This window comes from Salvelinus fontinalis, chromosome 2 (genome assembly GCF_029448725.1).
Source record: "Salvelinus fontinalis isolate EN_2023a chromosome 2, ASM2944872v1, whole genome shotgun sequence".
Classification (NCBI taxonomy): domain Eukaryota; kingdom Metazoa; phylum Chordata; class Actinopteri; order Salmoniformes; family Salmonidae; genus Salvelinus; species Salvelinus fontinalis.
The window spans coordinates 34570259-34586499 of NC_074666.1; the positions used below are offsets into that span (position 1 = coordinate 34570259).

Genomic DNA, 16241 nt, shown 5'->3' on the forward strand with positions numbered 1-16241 from the left:
GGTATAGATGGGTAGGCTGACAACGTCACGAAAACAATGCGCATGCTTCAGTGGAGCAGAAGTCCGTGAGTAGTTGTGATTCTGGATAGCCAGATGGCTACAACAATGGTAAACTGCTATGTGGGGAATCGTAAATGACTCGTTTCATCTTGTTTTGATACCATTTCTTGTTTTGAGGTATTTAGTCAATACTAATAGCTAGCTAACCAACAACTGTAACAATGTATTTGAGACAGGTGCACATGTATGTTTTCAATAAGCATTGGATACAAAATATAGTTACAAATCTAAGGCAACCCCGTCTGTTTTGCTCCATATTTGCGCATGCGTCGGCTTTGTTGCTAAACAACCAAACCGTCTATACAGGTCGCCAGCCTGTAGTCCTAAAAAACAAACGTTCAGCCATTCCTATGGGGAAAGTAGAGAGTTTTATGATAACCTCAGACCTTATGTTTAACACAGGCTTACGAGATCTTATACGTTTTGTTCTATGACATTATCAGTCAGTCAGTTAATATGATCTTTATGATTTATGAATCCTTTTTGTGCTTTTAAAAAAATTACATAAATGCTTCAAAATTCAGTGACTGATGAAGATTTATCTTCGAACAAAATGTATAAGATCTCTGAAGCTTGTTTACTACAGATCATCTTTTTTTGGCATTTAACCAAAAACTCAATTTCCCCATAGGTTTTGTCCAACGAACCATGGTGAAGTTAGCCATTACTATTGCGCTCTATATGACTCGTTCTGCACCGAGGTAAAGTTTGTTTTATATTGGATGTTCGGTTTTCTCTTGTCAATAGCTATTGAACAAGGCATGCCATGGCAAGTTGTATATTCTGAATCAGGAAAGGATGGAGAACCATCTGTCTTCGATAAAATATTTTTGACAATTGAAATCCAAAAAAGAAAATATAAAATCACAGGATTGTTCTCCATCCTTCCCCGATTCAGAATATACAATTTTCATTGTCATGGCATGCTTGGTTCAATATCTATTGACAAGAGAACTGAATCCAATAACATTTTATTGGTCACATCATGCGTCAAATACGACAGGTGTAGACTTAAGTGAAATGCTTACATACGAGCCCATACCCAACAAGGCAGAGTTGAAAACTAAGACAAATATTTGCTCAATAAAAAAGGAAATAGTAACACAATAACAAGACTATATACAAGGAGTACTGAATGTATTTAAAACTAACTTTACTTTGGTGCCGAACCATATACCTACCGGCTTTCTAAGAAGTTCGGTAAACAATACATTCCTGTAGATATTTTGTCTACATTTTTGAGCAGCTGAAGGACAAACCGCACATACAACCAGTAAAGTTTAAATGTAATTTTATTCAACGTTCTGGCTTGTAAGTGTAACGGATGTGAAATGGCTAGCTAGTTAGCGGGTATGCGCTAGTAGTGTTTCAATCAGTTACGTCACTTGCTCTGAAACCTAGATGTAGTGTTGCCCCTTGCTCTGCAAGGGCCGCGGCTTTTGTGGAGCGATGGGTAACGACGCTTCGTGGGTGTTAGTTGTTGATGTGTGCAGAGGGTCCCTGGTTCGCGCCCGTGTCGGGGCGAGGGGACGGTTTAAAGTTATACTGTTACATAAGGAACATTTACATGATTTTGAAGGCATTCGTTTCCGGCTGTAAATACAAATGTTGTATTACAGCTTGTATTACAGCTTGTTGTATTACAGCTTGTTTAAAGCTAGCTAGCAGGCTATCTAGCTTTGATGTAGCAGGTTACACCCCCTCCCTATGTTGCTGATGGTCCAAATACACTCAAAGGCCAGTTTATTAGGTACACCACCCTCTTCAGGAAAATGGTTCTCTCCTACAGACAGTGAGTCACGTGGCCGTAACTTGCTATATAAAGTAGGCAGACAGGCATTGAGCAGTAAGTTACGGTTCAATTGAACGTTAGAATGGGCAAAACTAATGACCTAAGCGACTGTAACCGATGTGAAATGGCTAGCTTGTTAGCGGCGGTGCGCGCTAATAGCGTTTCAATCGGTGATGTCGCTCGCTTTGAGGCCTTGAAGTAGTGATTCCCCTTGCTCTGCAAGGGCCGCAGCTTTTGTGGAGCGATGGGTAACGATGCTTAGTGTGTGACTGTTGTTGATGTGTGCAGAGGGTCCCTGGTTCGGGCCGGGTCGGGGCGAGGGGACGGACTAAAGTTAAACTGTTACATTGATGCTGTTGACCCGGATCACTGGTTGCTGCGGAAAAGGAGGAGGTCAAAAGGGGGGTGAGTGTAACCGATGTGAAATGGCTAGCTAGTTAGCGGTGGTGCGCGCTAATAGCATTTTACATCGGTTACACGACTTTGATCGTCGGTGCCAGGCACGCTGGTTCCAGTATCTTAGAAACGTCTGGCCTCCTGTGCTTTTCACGCACGACAGTGTCTAAAGTTGACCGAGAATGGTATGACAAACAAAAAAACATCCAGTCAGCGGCAGTCCTGTGATCGAAAAACAGCTTGTTAATGAGAGGTCAAAGGAGAATGGCAAGAATCATGCGGGCAACAAATAGGCAAATAACGGCGCAGTGCAACAGTGGTGTGCAGAACGCCATCTCAGAACGCACAGCTCGTCGATCCTTGTCACGGGTGGGCTATTGCAGCAGACGACCACACCGGGTTCCACTCATATCCGCTAAAACCAAGAAGTGGCTCCGTGAGCATGCGATCATCAAAATTGGACGATTGAGGAGTGGAAAAACATTGCCTGGTCCGTCGAATCCCGTTCACTGTTGCATCATGCTTATGGCAAAGTCAAGATTTGGTGTAAGCAGCATGAGTTTGACCCCATCCGTCCTGGTGTTAACGGTACAAGCTGGTGGCAGTGGTGTATTGGTGAGGATATTTTCCTTGGCACACGTTATGTCTCTTAAACATTGGGTTTCACAACCCGAAGGATTCAGGCTGTTCTGGAGGCAAACCGGGGTCCGACCCGGTACTTGATGGGTGTACCTAATAAGGTGGCCACTGAGTGTATGTTGAATCAATGCATCAAGTGTGTGAGCTTCATGAATATAAGCTCCCCGAAAATGGTGATTAGACATTTTACCTTACAGAAGTCAGGGCAGGCCTAACCCCACAAGTTTGTCATGTATACAGTTAATTACTGTAAGTACAGTTATTTTAACCATAACATTCCGTCTTAACATTGTAGAAGCCTACCAGCCGCAAGATGGCACTATTATTCCTTTTACATTGTTTGTCTTCTTACATCTGACTTTAATGTGGCCAGCCGACAATACACTCACATCCCCCATGGACCGGCTTGTACGTAAAACATCCTTCATTCAGGATATGTCGGTTTCCTCCTTAACTCAGGTTAATGGCTCGTCAGTGGGAAATTGTGTACTGTCTTAATAAAACACAATTTTCCCCGTCCGTTTTTGGATTTTCTGACAACTTCCGGATGTTACACACAGCGTGAGTCCGTTTACCCCTGGCTGAATGCGCACCACAACATCAGGAAGTAGTATTAGCCACTGTAGCATGGTGGTGGAAAATGTTTTATTAAGACAGTATACATATTTTGCCCGGTTTCTTTTCCCACTGACAAGCTATTAAATCGAGTTAAGGAGAAAACCAATGCCTTTTCAGCCTGAATGGAGGATGTTTTATGTACGAGCCGCTCCATGGGGGGGACAGGTATATTACCGGCTGGGCTCACTGTGTCGACACCTAGAGGTCGTACGACATCAGGAAGAACTATGCCCTCTAAGGGTCTCTGCGCTAGAGAAGCATTGGAGGTCAACTGCCCCTAAAAAGTAACTTCTCGTTTTGAAAACGGCATATGTGGCATCGATATGAGTCAAACATTTATTCTAGTGTCAAAATTGACTACAAAGTGTAAATAGGATCATTTGGCAAGTGTCTACACTGACATTTTTAACCTGTCCCTGACCACGTCTGTAATACCTGCATGTTTCAAGCAGACCACCATAGTCCCTATGCCCAAGAACGCCAAGGTAACCTGCCTAAAGGACTACCAACCTGTGGAACTCACGTCTGTAGCCATGAAATGCTTTGAAAGGCTGGTCATGGCTCACATCAGCACCATCATGAGAAACCCTAGACCTGCATCCTGCTCCAACAGATTGTTGGTCAATTTCTTCAACCAATGATCAATTCTATATAATTATCGAACATACATTAGTAATGGAAAGGAAACACTCTTTGTTTAAGTATTAAAATGATCCTTTAGTAATACAATTGTAGGCAGAAGTTGGTACAGAGTGCAGTATATGATAGCTCTCCCCAGGTTCTGCAAAATGACTAAGACATCCTGTAACTCATATAGCCTCTTCCAGTCCTCCTTGCGTGAGTTTCCCTGGCAACAACATTTTAATAAATCTAACCTCCCCCTGACAGCAGCAACCATCTTCTCAGCAGTGGGTTTGACCGAAACTTGACCTTTCATCACAAGTATAGGTTCATAACAAGGTGAACGAGTCCAAGCATCTTCTGACTGGTGGCTGTTTTCATCAGGCCTGCGGCAGCCTTGTTCTCTGAAAAGTAGTCGTATTCTCAGAACCTCAGATAGCCAGGTGGGGCCCAGACAGGAGGAGTATGTATGAACGTAGGAGGTTTCCGCCTTCTGATAATGTCTGAAGGGCACAACACTCAAACAGGTGTTAATACACACACAGAGATCTCCTAGAAGAGAATACCTTACAGTTAATCATAACACAAGTTGTTAACCCTTTAAAAGGTATGAGGCCTTGGTTTAACCCTCTTCAAGATCCACAGATGACGCAATCTCAATTGCACTCCACACTGCCCTTTCCCACCTGAACAAAAGGAACACCTATGTGAAAGTGCTGTTCATTGACTACAGCTCAGCGCTCAACACCATAGTGCCCTCAAAGCTCATCACTGAGCTAAAGACCCTGTGACTAAACACCTCGCTCTGCATCTGGATCCTGGATGTCCTGATGGGCCACCCCCCAGGTGGTAAGGGTAGGCAACTTCACATCTCCGCGCTGATCCTCAACACGGGAGCCGCTCAGGGGTGCGTGCTTAGTCCCCTCCTGTACTCCCTGTTCACCCTCGACTGTGTGGCCAAGCATGATTCCAACACCATCATTAAGTTTGCAGACAACACGATGCTGGAAGGCCTGATCACCGACAACAATGAGAGTATATAGGGACGAGGTCAGAGACCTGTAAGTGTGGTGCCAGGACAACAACCTCTCCTTCAACGTGATCAAGACAAAGGATTGACAGTCCAGACAGGCTACTTTTAGGAAACTTTCTGAATGAACATATAGGCCCTATAGAGAATCAGCAAACACACACACACACACACACACACACACACACACACGCACACACACACACGCACACACACACACGCACACACACACACACACACACACACACACACCTGTAAAAGGACCCTTTAATCAAAGCCACCTGTGTATGTCAGACACTAGCAAATATTGCTCCTTTCCTTAAACGTAGGGTAACTTGGGGAAACCACTTTGTCACAATCTTCTTCTTTTTTAACCCTTTCCCTGGATGCAAGTAGTCTTGATCAACAAAAAATTGTTTGTCTCATCTCAACTTTTTAAGTCACTCCATCAAAATGATTTTGAGGTACATTGATCTAATATGTTGTCATTTAGAAAGATGTGTTTATATTGACTGGTCATCTACCAGTCAAAAGTTGACGCCTACTCATTCAAGGGTTTTTCTTTATTTTTACTATTTTCTACTTTGTAGAAGAATAGTGAAAACATCAAAACTATGAGATAACACATGGAATCATGTAGTAACCAAAAAAGTGTTAAACAAATTACAGTACAGTACAGATGCATGATGAAATTCGTTACCACAATTCTGTTACTGGGTGTAGGTCCACTTCACTTACTGTTGTTCAATAACCAAAATATATTGTTTTCAAACCCAAGGTTTCATATAATATCTTACACCTCATTCCTTCTGCAGACATATTTGTATCTTAATTCTGAGCAGATTTAATTTTTTTGTGAAAACTTGGTCATGCAAAAAACTGAGAGAGAATGTACCAAAATTCTGTTACCTAACTTTGCATCTGCACAGTTCTTCCAGTAAATGCGTTTTTGTGTAAATTGTTTTAAAAGTAGGCCTTGTTCAAAGAGTTTATGATTAGTTTAACTTTGAAATCAATGTTTTTGTTTGGCATACATGTTTTGTGTGAAAAAAATCAGTCTCAGTGCAAATCCATTACCGTGGTTTACTGTAGTAGACCTACCTTCCGTCACGGGACGGTTTGCTAGTGATATGCAGATAGATCTTTTCATCGGTCTATAACATGGGGGCAGGCTTATTCCTATTGCAGTTTTGAAATCTAATCCTGTGAATTTTTCCTTTCAGATGTAAACAATGGTTAAATAATTGTCATCGATCTGACTTGGAGCCAAAAACCCCTGAGGAGTTACACAATTCCTTCCAAATTTGTGCAAATCATTTTGAGCCTTCCTTGATCTGTCGTGACGTAAGTATTATTATTTACTGAAGAGGCCAGGTATCAAGGGCCGAGAATTGCCAGGGACCTCGCAATAATATATTATCACGATACTTAGGTGCCTATACGAGTAATATTGCGACGCTCCCAATTCTATATATATATTGCAATTCGATACTGCGATTTGATGTTGCAAACATATGGATGCAAACAGAATATATTTGTATCTTAATTCTGAGCAGATTTAATATGTTATTGGGAAAACTTCTGCTCAATATCTGTCTGCTGCAGAGAGACGAGAGAGCATGAGTTTGTTTTGTTTGAATTTGAATTTGTTTTGATCAGTCATGGAAATAAGTGTTGAAAACATGTTATTGGCTCACTTTTTTTTTTAAAGATGGAGAACATGCTATAGGATGACAAATACCTGAGTTTTTGTGCAGGTACAGCCGACTAACGCTGCCTATGTTTGTTTGTTTTTTACAAATTGATGCCTGGAGTCAAAGTATTGATATAATATCATCTAAAATAAAATTGTGATATGTAAATATAGATTTTTTTCCCCCACATCACTAATTACAGTGCATTCTGAAAGTATTCAGAACCCTTCCCTTTTTCCACATTTTGTTAATTTACAGCCTTATTCTAAAATTGATTAATGAAAATGTTTCCTTCATCAATCTACACACAGTACCCCATAATGACAAAGTGAAAACAGGTTTTTAGAAATGTTTGCGAATGTATTAAAAATTACTTAATTACATAAGTATTCAGACCCTTTGCTGTGAGACTCAAAATTGAGCTCAGGTGCATCCTGTTTCATTGATTATCCTTGAGGTTTCTACAACTTGATTGGAGTCCACATGTGGTAAATACAATTGATTGGACATGATTTGAAAAGGCACACACCTGTCTACCGTAATTGCTGGACTATTAAGCGCACCTGAATATAAGCCGCACCCACTGAATTTAATATTTTTTTTTATTTTGTACATAAATAAGCCGCACGTGTCTATAAGCCGCAGGTGCCTACCGGTACATTGAAACAAATGAACTTTACACAGCCTTTAAACGAAACACGGCTTGTAACAAAAATAAATAGGCTTTAACGAAACAGGCTTGTAACATTTTTTTTTTTTAAATAGCAGTAAACAATAGCCTACCAAGAAAGTCCTTGGTCACTATCTTCCTCCTGTGCACTGAAACCACTGAAGTCATCTCCTTTGGTGTCGGAGTTGAATAGCCTCAGAATTGCTTCATCCGATGTTGGATCGTTTTCATTGCGCTCTCCTCACTTTCATCCGGAGGCAAACTCATCCAAGCCTCATTTTCTAGTTCGGGTCATCTGCTTTTCTTTCCTCTGAAAACTTTTGTTGTCTTTTTGCACTAAGTCAGTTTCTCACGCTGCTGTTTCCAACGTCTTATCATCGACTCATTAAGGCTCCCGTGCAGCAGCACTATTTCCTTTTCCAACAGCCAGATCGATCGCCTTCAAATTGAAAGCTGCATCATATGCATTTCTCCGTGTCTTTGCCATGATGAGGGTGACAAAATGACTACCGTAATCAGAATGATGGAAAGTTTGAGCGCGCTCGATTTACGTCACATTATGTGACGGTGCTCAGTTTTTTGGCGGCATGAATTTGTGAAAGCGGGAAAAATCCATAAATTAGCCGCGTCATTGTATAAAGCGCAAGGTTCATAGCGTGGGAAAAAAGTAGCGGCTTATAGTCCGGAAATTACGGTATATAAAGTCCCACAGTTGACAGTGCCTGTCAGAGCAAAAACCAAGCCATGAGGTTGAAGGAATTGTCCGTAGAGCTCCGAGACAGAATTGTGTCGAGGCACAGATCTGGGGAAGGCTACCAAAAACTTCTGCTGCATTGATGGTCCCCAAGAACACTGGCCTCCATCATTCTGAAATGGAAGAAGATTGGAACCACCAAGACTTCCTAGAGCTGGCTGCTCGGCCAAACTGAGCAATCAGGGAAGAAGGGGACTTGGTCAGGAAGGTGACCAAGAACCTGATGGTCACTCTGACAGCTCCAGAGTTCCTCTGTGGAGATGGGTGAACCTTCCAGAAGGACAACCATCTCTGCAGCACTCCACCAATCATGCCTTTTACCGCAGTAAAAGGCACATGTCAGCCTGCTTGGAGTTTGCCAAAAGCCACCTAAAGGAAACAAGATTCTCTGGTCTGATGAAACCAAGATTGAACTCTTTGGCCTGAATGCCAAGCGTCACGTCTGGAGGAAACCTGGCACCATCCCTACGGTGAAGTATGGTGGTGGCATCATCATGCTGTGGGGATGTTTTTCATCGGCAGGGACTAGGAGACTAGACAGGATCGAGGGAAAGATGAACGGAGAAAAGCACACAGAGCTCCTTGATGAAAACGTGTTCCAGAGCGCTCAGGACCTCAGACTGGGGTGAATGTTCACCTTCCAACAGGACAACGACCCTAAGCACACAGCCAAGACAACTCAGGAGTGGCTTCGGGACAAGTCTCTGAATGTCCAGGAGTAGCCCAGCCATAGCTCAGACTTGAACCCGATGGAACATCTCTTGAGAGACCTGAAAATAGCTGTGCAGCGACGCTCCCCATCTAACCTGACAGAGCTTGAGAGGATCTGCACAGTAATGGGAGAAACTCCCCAGATACAGGTTTGCTAAGCTTGTAGCGTCATATCCAAGAAGACTCGTGGCTGTAATCGCTGCCCAAGGTGCTTCAACAAAGCACTGAGTAAAGGGTTTGAATACTTATGTAAATGTGATATTTCAGTTTTTTTGTTCTTAATAAATGTGCAACATTTAAAAATAAACTGTTTTTGATTTGTCGTTATGGTGTATTTTGTGTGGTTTGATGAGGGGGGGAAAACTATTGAATCCATTTTAGAATACGGCTGTAACATAACAAAATGTGGAAACAGTCAAGGGGTCTGAATACTTTCCAAACGCACTGTATATTAAAACATTAATTTTACGTTTTCATTCAGTTATATTGTTCAGGAATAGGGCGTAGTCATGAGTTACAGATTACCTATTCGGGTGGTGACTCATCTATGCATTAGCTAATAGACCAATTGACTGGGTTTGGGATGTAGGCTATGTCATACTCTGGCTGACCCTGTAAAATGGCAAATTTCACTGCACCTTGTATTATGTACATTGCTCTCAGAATAAAATGTCTTGCACACTAGAAATAATGTCTTGTCACATGCTTAGGGGAATCAAAAACTATTGTAGAATAGGTTTCCCACATACTGTGTGACGTGATGTGTAAGTCATGTAGACCTTTGTTGGGACTAGCTTAATCATAATGCACTAGGTCTATCTGAAGACCACTGGTAGGTCTGTATTGAAAGGTCATGCTTCTCCCTGTAGGTTCTTACTCTCAGGCATGCAAAAGAGTGGCATTGAAATTGTTATAATTATTTGCTTGTTTCTTTTTCAGAGCACTTTAAGAACATCCTTGAAAGAGGGTGCTATTCCAACCAGATTTGATTTTACAAGCCATTTGAATAATCCATCAGGCCACAACCGGAATAAAAGAACAAGAGAACCTGTAAGTATTGTCATGTTTAAAACACACAAGTGGTTTATAGTGTCCCTTATAAGGTCATGACCCTGAATGTTGTACCCAATAAAGTCATCCTAACCTGATCTCAGTAAGTGTATAATCTGATACTATTGCATTAATTCCAGTTTACATCTAAGTATGTCTTTAATCCATTTAGGCTGAGGCAGAGCTTGCATCCTTGAAGAAAGCTAAAGGGGATTGGTTTGGTAAATCTATTTCTTCTCATTTGTTGTTTGTTTTACCATAAGAAGAAAATATTTCCGTATTTGGCCACTCGCTGCAAAATTATATCTATTTTCCTACCAGAAATTACGTAATTGGGTAGCAACTAGTAGTTCATAGTAATGTGGTCTGTATTGTCATTGGCTATATGTTAAGTTAGGAAAGTACACCTTTTGAATGGGTATTTGTAGAAAAGGCTCAACGTATTTATTCAGTTACACTTTTTTTTCAATTTCTTGTCCATGTTTTCTCCTTTACTACAGAAGATGATGCTCCATCTGAGTTGAAAGTTAAGCCAGGAGAGAATAGCGCAACATGTGATTTACAGCAAGAGGAACAAAAGAGAGAGGATGTCGCCAACTCCAAAGCAAAGGAAATCCTTAAAGTCTACTTTAAGGAAACCCTTGCCTTCACTGGATTCAGCATAGGGAACGATGCAAACCCCAACACAGATGAACCGATGGGAGACCACAGAGGACAACAGTCTCTCAACCCCATCTGTGTTGAAAAAATTGACCAGAAAGAAGTCCTTCAGTTCAGCGAGGACCTCATGCGGGAGGAGATCCGGAACAGTTTGAGGTTGGCACGCTTTTTCTCCATCCTGCTTCAAGATGTGACAAACATCGAGGGAAAAGATCAGATCCCAGTTTTCATCAGGTCCGTCACTGTGGCAGGGTTCCCTCAGAAACACCTCATGGGTTTCCTGCCCTGTTATGCAGATGCTGAGGGTCTGTTTTACATGCTGCTCTCAGAAATTCGGAATAAGTGGGGGCTGCGGATGGAGCATTGTCGAGGACTCACCTACCTGACCACAGGTGGTTTATGTCAGAAAATGAAGGATCTCACCAGCAGGATTCTGCAGGAGTTTCCTCAGGTAGTGCTTGCACCTAGTGACCCATACGCCTTTAACATGTGGCTAATCCGCTCCATGCCCATACCTTATATCCAGAAGGTTGTGAACACAGTGGAGGAGGTCGCCACAATAATTAGAGGATCCCCAGATCTTTGGGAAAGACTGGAGGTGAAAATCAAGTCTTCATACAGCCACCTTAAAGGCGAAGTGGACAGGATCATAGAGGCTTCCCAGAACACCTGGGAGTATGGTGTTGATGCCTTCCAGACCATGTTGGACATTCTTGAGCCATTCCTCGCCTGCATCAACGAGGTGTGCTCGGCTGCGAACGCAGACACCGCTACTTGTGAGCAGATGGCCAAGCTCAAGCCGATCCTGAAGAACTTCAATTTCATTATCACCCTGGTTGTTCTGAAGAATACCCTCTGTTGCGTGAGTATCCTCAACCCAAGTCTCAGGGGAGCCATCAGCATCAGCAGCACCTTGCAGTACACAATCTCCAACGCCTTAAAGCTGGTCAACAAACATCTGCAGGAGATCGCAATATTCCACAGGAAGTGGTTTTCTGACGCAGTGGGCAGGGCTAAGAAGCTGGGAGTGGAGGTCGCTAGGCCGGATGAGAGCTCACCTGAGACTGGCGAGGCAGTTGCAACTGAAACCCCTCTGGAGGATTTCTACAGAGAGACTCTGAGCAGGCAGATCTTACAGTACCTTGTTGCGGAGGTAAAGCGGGTGTTTAGCACTGAGATGGTTCGGATTCTGAGATGGCTCTCATTGGTGCCGTCTTACATGGCTGACCACAATTTCAGTATCCGCAGGGATAAAGTGGCGGACGCAAACTTGAACAACCTTGCCCGGCCCGACACGTTTTACGATGAGCTTGGTTGCTGGGAGGTGAAGTGGAGACATGCTAGCAAGCGGAGGATCCTGCCCACAACAGTGTTTGCAACATTGAAAATCCCAGACATTGCATTTTACCCAAATGTGCAGAGCCTGCTGAGAGTTTTGGGAACCATCCCCTGTGTGAACGCAGAGGCAGACGTGTATGGGCAGTACAACATGGTGCTGGAACGGTACCAGTCTTACCTGAAAGCCACACCGGAGGATCAGAGACTGTGCAACATGGCATTTGTCTATGTCAATCAAGACGTGCACTTCAATGTGGAAGACATGGTTGAGTCCTATGTGGAGAAGCATATTGACATATTGCAGTTTTTGCATATGGTAAGTTTATTTTAATATTAAAGTTGTGTTCTTGTTGCTTTTAAAGTCTTTGCTCCGCAATCAAATAAACTGAAGATTTCAAATAATTTGAAAAACTACACAAAATTAAAGTACTGTAAGTGGATGTTGGATATTTCTGAACTTGTTTTCTTACTAATATTTACATTTGTAGGTTTCAGTTACTGAACAAAAGTCTTATTTTGCTAATGCTTTTATTTTCTGTTCATAGGATGATGAGGTAATAGAGATGCAGCCTGAAGCTGGTAAGGAAGTACAATTATTAATATAATAATTGTATAATATTTATTGCACTATTGTGTAAATATCAAAATATTTGCTTTAATACCTATGTTTTATTAATTATTCCTTCTTGGCTCATGCTCTTCACTGCTTTATTTCAGAACCTGTCTCTGAGAATGATGGGAATCACACTCTAAAAGAGAATGTTGAAGAAGCACAAGAAGAACCACAGGACATCATACCCTCTGAGATGGAGACCGAGAGAGTGGGGCAACCGAAACTCCCAGCCACAGAAACTAATAAGGAGGCACTCAAATCTGCTCTGCAGGTTGCTGTGACAGCTGCATATAACAGCCAGAGCAGACAGCCTGGTGAGGCCTCTGCTGAACAGGATGGCGAGGTTGAAGACTCATTGAAATATGTGTCGAAGTCTGAGATGGAAGAAGTTCTCAGAGTATGCGAGGATGCTGTCAGGGAGGGAATTCTTGTGGAGGTGGGCACTTCCTTTTTTTCTCTGTTCATCGACCGCGTTGTGAAGTTAGGGGAGAAAAAACATCTTCCTCTCTTCCTCAGGTTTGTGGACAGTTTTGATGTCATGCGATTGGAACTCATGGGATTTCTGGATGTGGATCTTGACTGTGATGCCATGTCAGAGCGCATATTGGAAATTGTCACCAAAGAGTGGCACCTCGATTTGTGTTACTGCAGAGGTCAGGCCTACCTAGGATCCGGTGATGTTTCCTACAAGCTGAAAGCATTTGCCTGCAAAATCCAAGAAAAGTACCCCCTTGCAATATGCACACACTGCTCTTGTTACTCCTTTAACATATGGTGGTCAAAATCCACCCCTGTGTCAGCAGTCAAACGGGCCCTGGATGTTTTTGAAGAGGTTTTGATGTTTTTTGGGAGCATGCCTATGCTTGAGAAACAGCTAGATCATGTCATTGCATTTGGTCTTAGGGAAAGCTATGAAAAGGTTCAAGAATTGCAGGGGAAGTTCTGTACCGTCTGGCAGGAGAAGCACGATTCCTATGAAGTCTTTGTGCAGATGCTGGAGCCCCTTGTCGAATGTTTGGAGAAAATCAAGAGCAACCCACAGAGGTGGAAATCTTCATTCTCTCTAAAAGCTGGAGCACTGCTGCGTTTGATAAGGGACTTTGATTTTATTGTGCCCATGGTAGCCCTGAAGAACACCTCGTCCTTCACCAGGGAACTGAGTGCAGGACTCCAGAAGGATCATTTCAGCGCAGCATCCCAACTCTGCCAGATCAGTGGTATAGTGGCTACTCTTAACAGGGTCAAAACAAACATCAAAGTATTTCACCAGAATTGGTTTGATGAAGCTTGTGCGCTCGCCCAGAGTCTAGGTGTGCAGATAAAAGTGCCTGATAATTCCTCTGCGTCCAGGGATAGCATGATGAAACCAGCTCAGTATTACAAAGATGCACTAAGTGTGCCCCTAGTGGACAACCTCACCAATGCTGTTAAGGATCATTTCTCTGAGGACCACAAGGAGGCCCTAAACTTCCTCTCCCTGGTTCCCTGCTCTGTGACTGTGAGTTACATGTTTGAAATCCTGAGGTCAAAGCCTCCTCTCTACGCCAGTGATCTGCCTGACTCCGACAACTTCTTCACCGAGTTGTGCTGCTGGAGGGTGAAGTGGAAGACCAAAGTTGCATCCGTGACCATACCAGACACCATCTTTCAGACTCTCCGTCTGCCACTCATGCAGTACTTTGGGAACATCAACACACTGCTGAGGATCATGTCTGTGCTACCCAGCACGGTACTGGAGAACTGTGGGGAAGTGATGCGCCACAAGATGTTCCAGGAATACCTGAGGAACACCAGCCCCAAGGACAGGTCCCCATGTCTGGCCATGCTGCAGGTGGGAACCAACTTCAGCAGAGATCTGGACCGGATGGTGACTAAGTGCTTGAAGGTCACTCCTCAGGCTTTAGAGGGCATCTGCTTGGTAAGTTTTCACTGTTGATATAAATGTCCATGATTATTACACTGCTCAAAAAAATAAAGGGAACACTTAAACAACACAATGTAACTCCAAGTCAATCACACTTCTGTGAAATCAAACTGTCCACTTAGGAAGCAACACTGATTGACAATAAATTTCACATGCTGTTGTGCAAATGGAATAGACAACAGGTGGAAATTATCGGCAATTAGCAAGACATCCCCAAAAAAGGAGTGGTTCTGCAGGTGGTGACCACAGACCACTTCTCAGTTCCTATGCTTCCTGGCTGATGTTTTGGTCACTTTTGAATGCTGGCGGTGCTTTCACTCTAGTGGTAGCATGAGACGGAGTCTACAACCCACACAAGTTGCTCAGGTAGTGCAGCTCATCCAGGATGGCACATCAATGCGAGCTGTGGCAAGAAGGTTTGCTGTGTCTGTCAGCGTAGTGTCCAGGGCATGGAGGCGCTACCAGGAGACAGGCCAGTACATCAGGAGACGTGGAGGAGGACGTAGGAGGGCAACAACCCAGCAGCAGGACCGCTACCTCCGCCTTTGTGCAAGGAGGAGCAGGGGGAGCACTGCCAGAGCCCTGCAAAATGACCTCCAGCAGGCCACAAATGTGCATGTGTCTGCTCAAACGGTCAGAAACAGACTCCATGAGGGTGGTATGAGGACCTGACGTCCACAGGTGGGGGTTGTGCTTACAGCCCAACACCGTGCAGGACGTTTGGCACCGTGGAGGACGTGTGCTCAGGTTCACACTGAGCACATGTGACAGACGTGACAGAGTCTGGAGACGCCGTGAAGAACGTTCTGCTGCCTGCAACATCCTCCAGCATGACTGGTTTGGCGGTGAGTCAGTCATGGTGTGGGGTGGCATTTCTTTGGGGGGCCCGCACAGCCCTCCATGTGCTCGCCAGAGGTAGCCTGACTGCCATTAGGTACCGAGATGAGATCCTCAGACCCCTTGTGAGACCATATGCTGGTGCGGTTGGCCCTGGGTTCCTCCTAATGCAAGACAATGCTAGACCTCATGTGGCTGGAGTGTGTCATCAGTTCCTGCAAGAGGAAGGCATTGATGCTATGGACTGGCCCGCCCGTTCCCCAGACCTGAATCCAATTGAGCACATCTGGGACATCATGTCTCGCTCCATCCACCAACGCCACGTAGCACCACAGACTGTCCAGGAGTTGGCGGATGCTTTAGTCCAGGTCTGGGAGGAGATCCCTCAGGAGACCATCCGCCACCTCCTCAGAAGCATGCCCAGGCGTTGTAGGGAGGTCATACAGGCACGTGGAGGCCACACACACTACTGAGCCTCATTTTGACTTGTTTTAAGGACATTACATCAAAGTTGGATCAGCCTGTAGTGTGGTTTTCCACTTTAATTTTGAGTGTGAATCCAAATCCAGACCTCCATGGGTTGATAAATTTGATTTCCATTGATAATTTTTGTGTGATTTTGTTGTCAGCACATTCAACTATGTAAAGAAAAAACGATTTAATAAGAATATTTCATTCATTCAGATCTAGGATGTGTTATTTTAGTGTTCCCTTTATTTTTTTGAGCAGTGTATTTTGTCTAATACGTTAAACCTATGTAGTCTTTCAGTGCAGTCTATACTGAAATGTAATTTTAAAATAAATGATTTCCTTTTAATGTCTTTTGAAATTATT

The 16241-nt window shown here is 43.5% G+C and overlaps 1 protein-coding gene across 2 annotated transcripts in view; it reads left to right on the forward strand.

Annotated features, from left to right (window-relative positions):
- LOC129817593 (uncharacterized) overlaps positions 1-16241 on the forward strand; it is a 29034-nt gene that overhangs the window by 2578 nt on the left and 10215 nt on the right. For both annotated transcript variants that reach the window (XM_055873011.1, XM_055873001.1), the window contains exons 2-7: positions 6380-6500; positions 9925-10035; positions 10208-10256; positions 10536-12349; positions 12579-12612; positions 12751-14564. In XM_055873011.1, the coding sequence (XP_055728986.1) occupies positions 6380-6500; positions 9925-10035; positions 10208-10256; positions 10536-12349; positions 12579-12612; positions 12751-14564 (3943 nt within the window). The remainder of the gene's footprint in view (positions 1-6379; positions 6501-9924; positions 10036-10207; positions 10257-10535; positions 12350-12578; positions 12613-12750; positions 14565-16241) is intronic.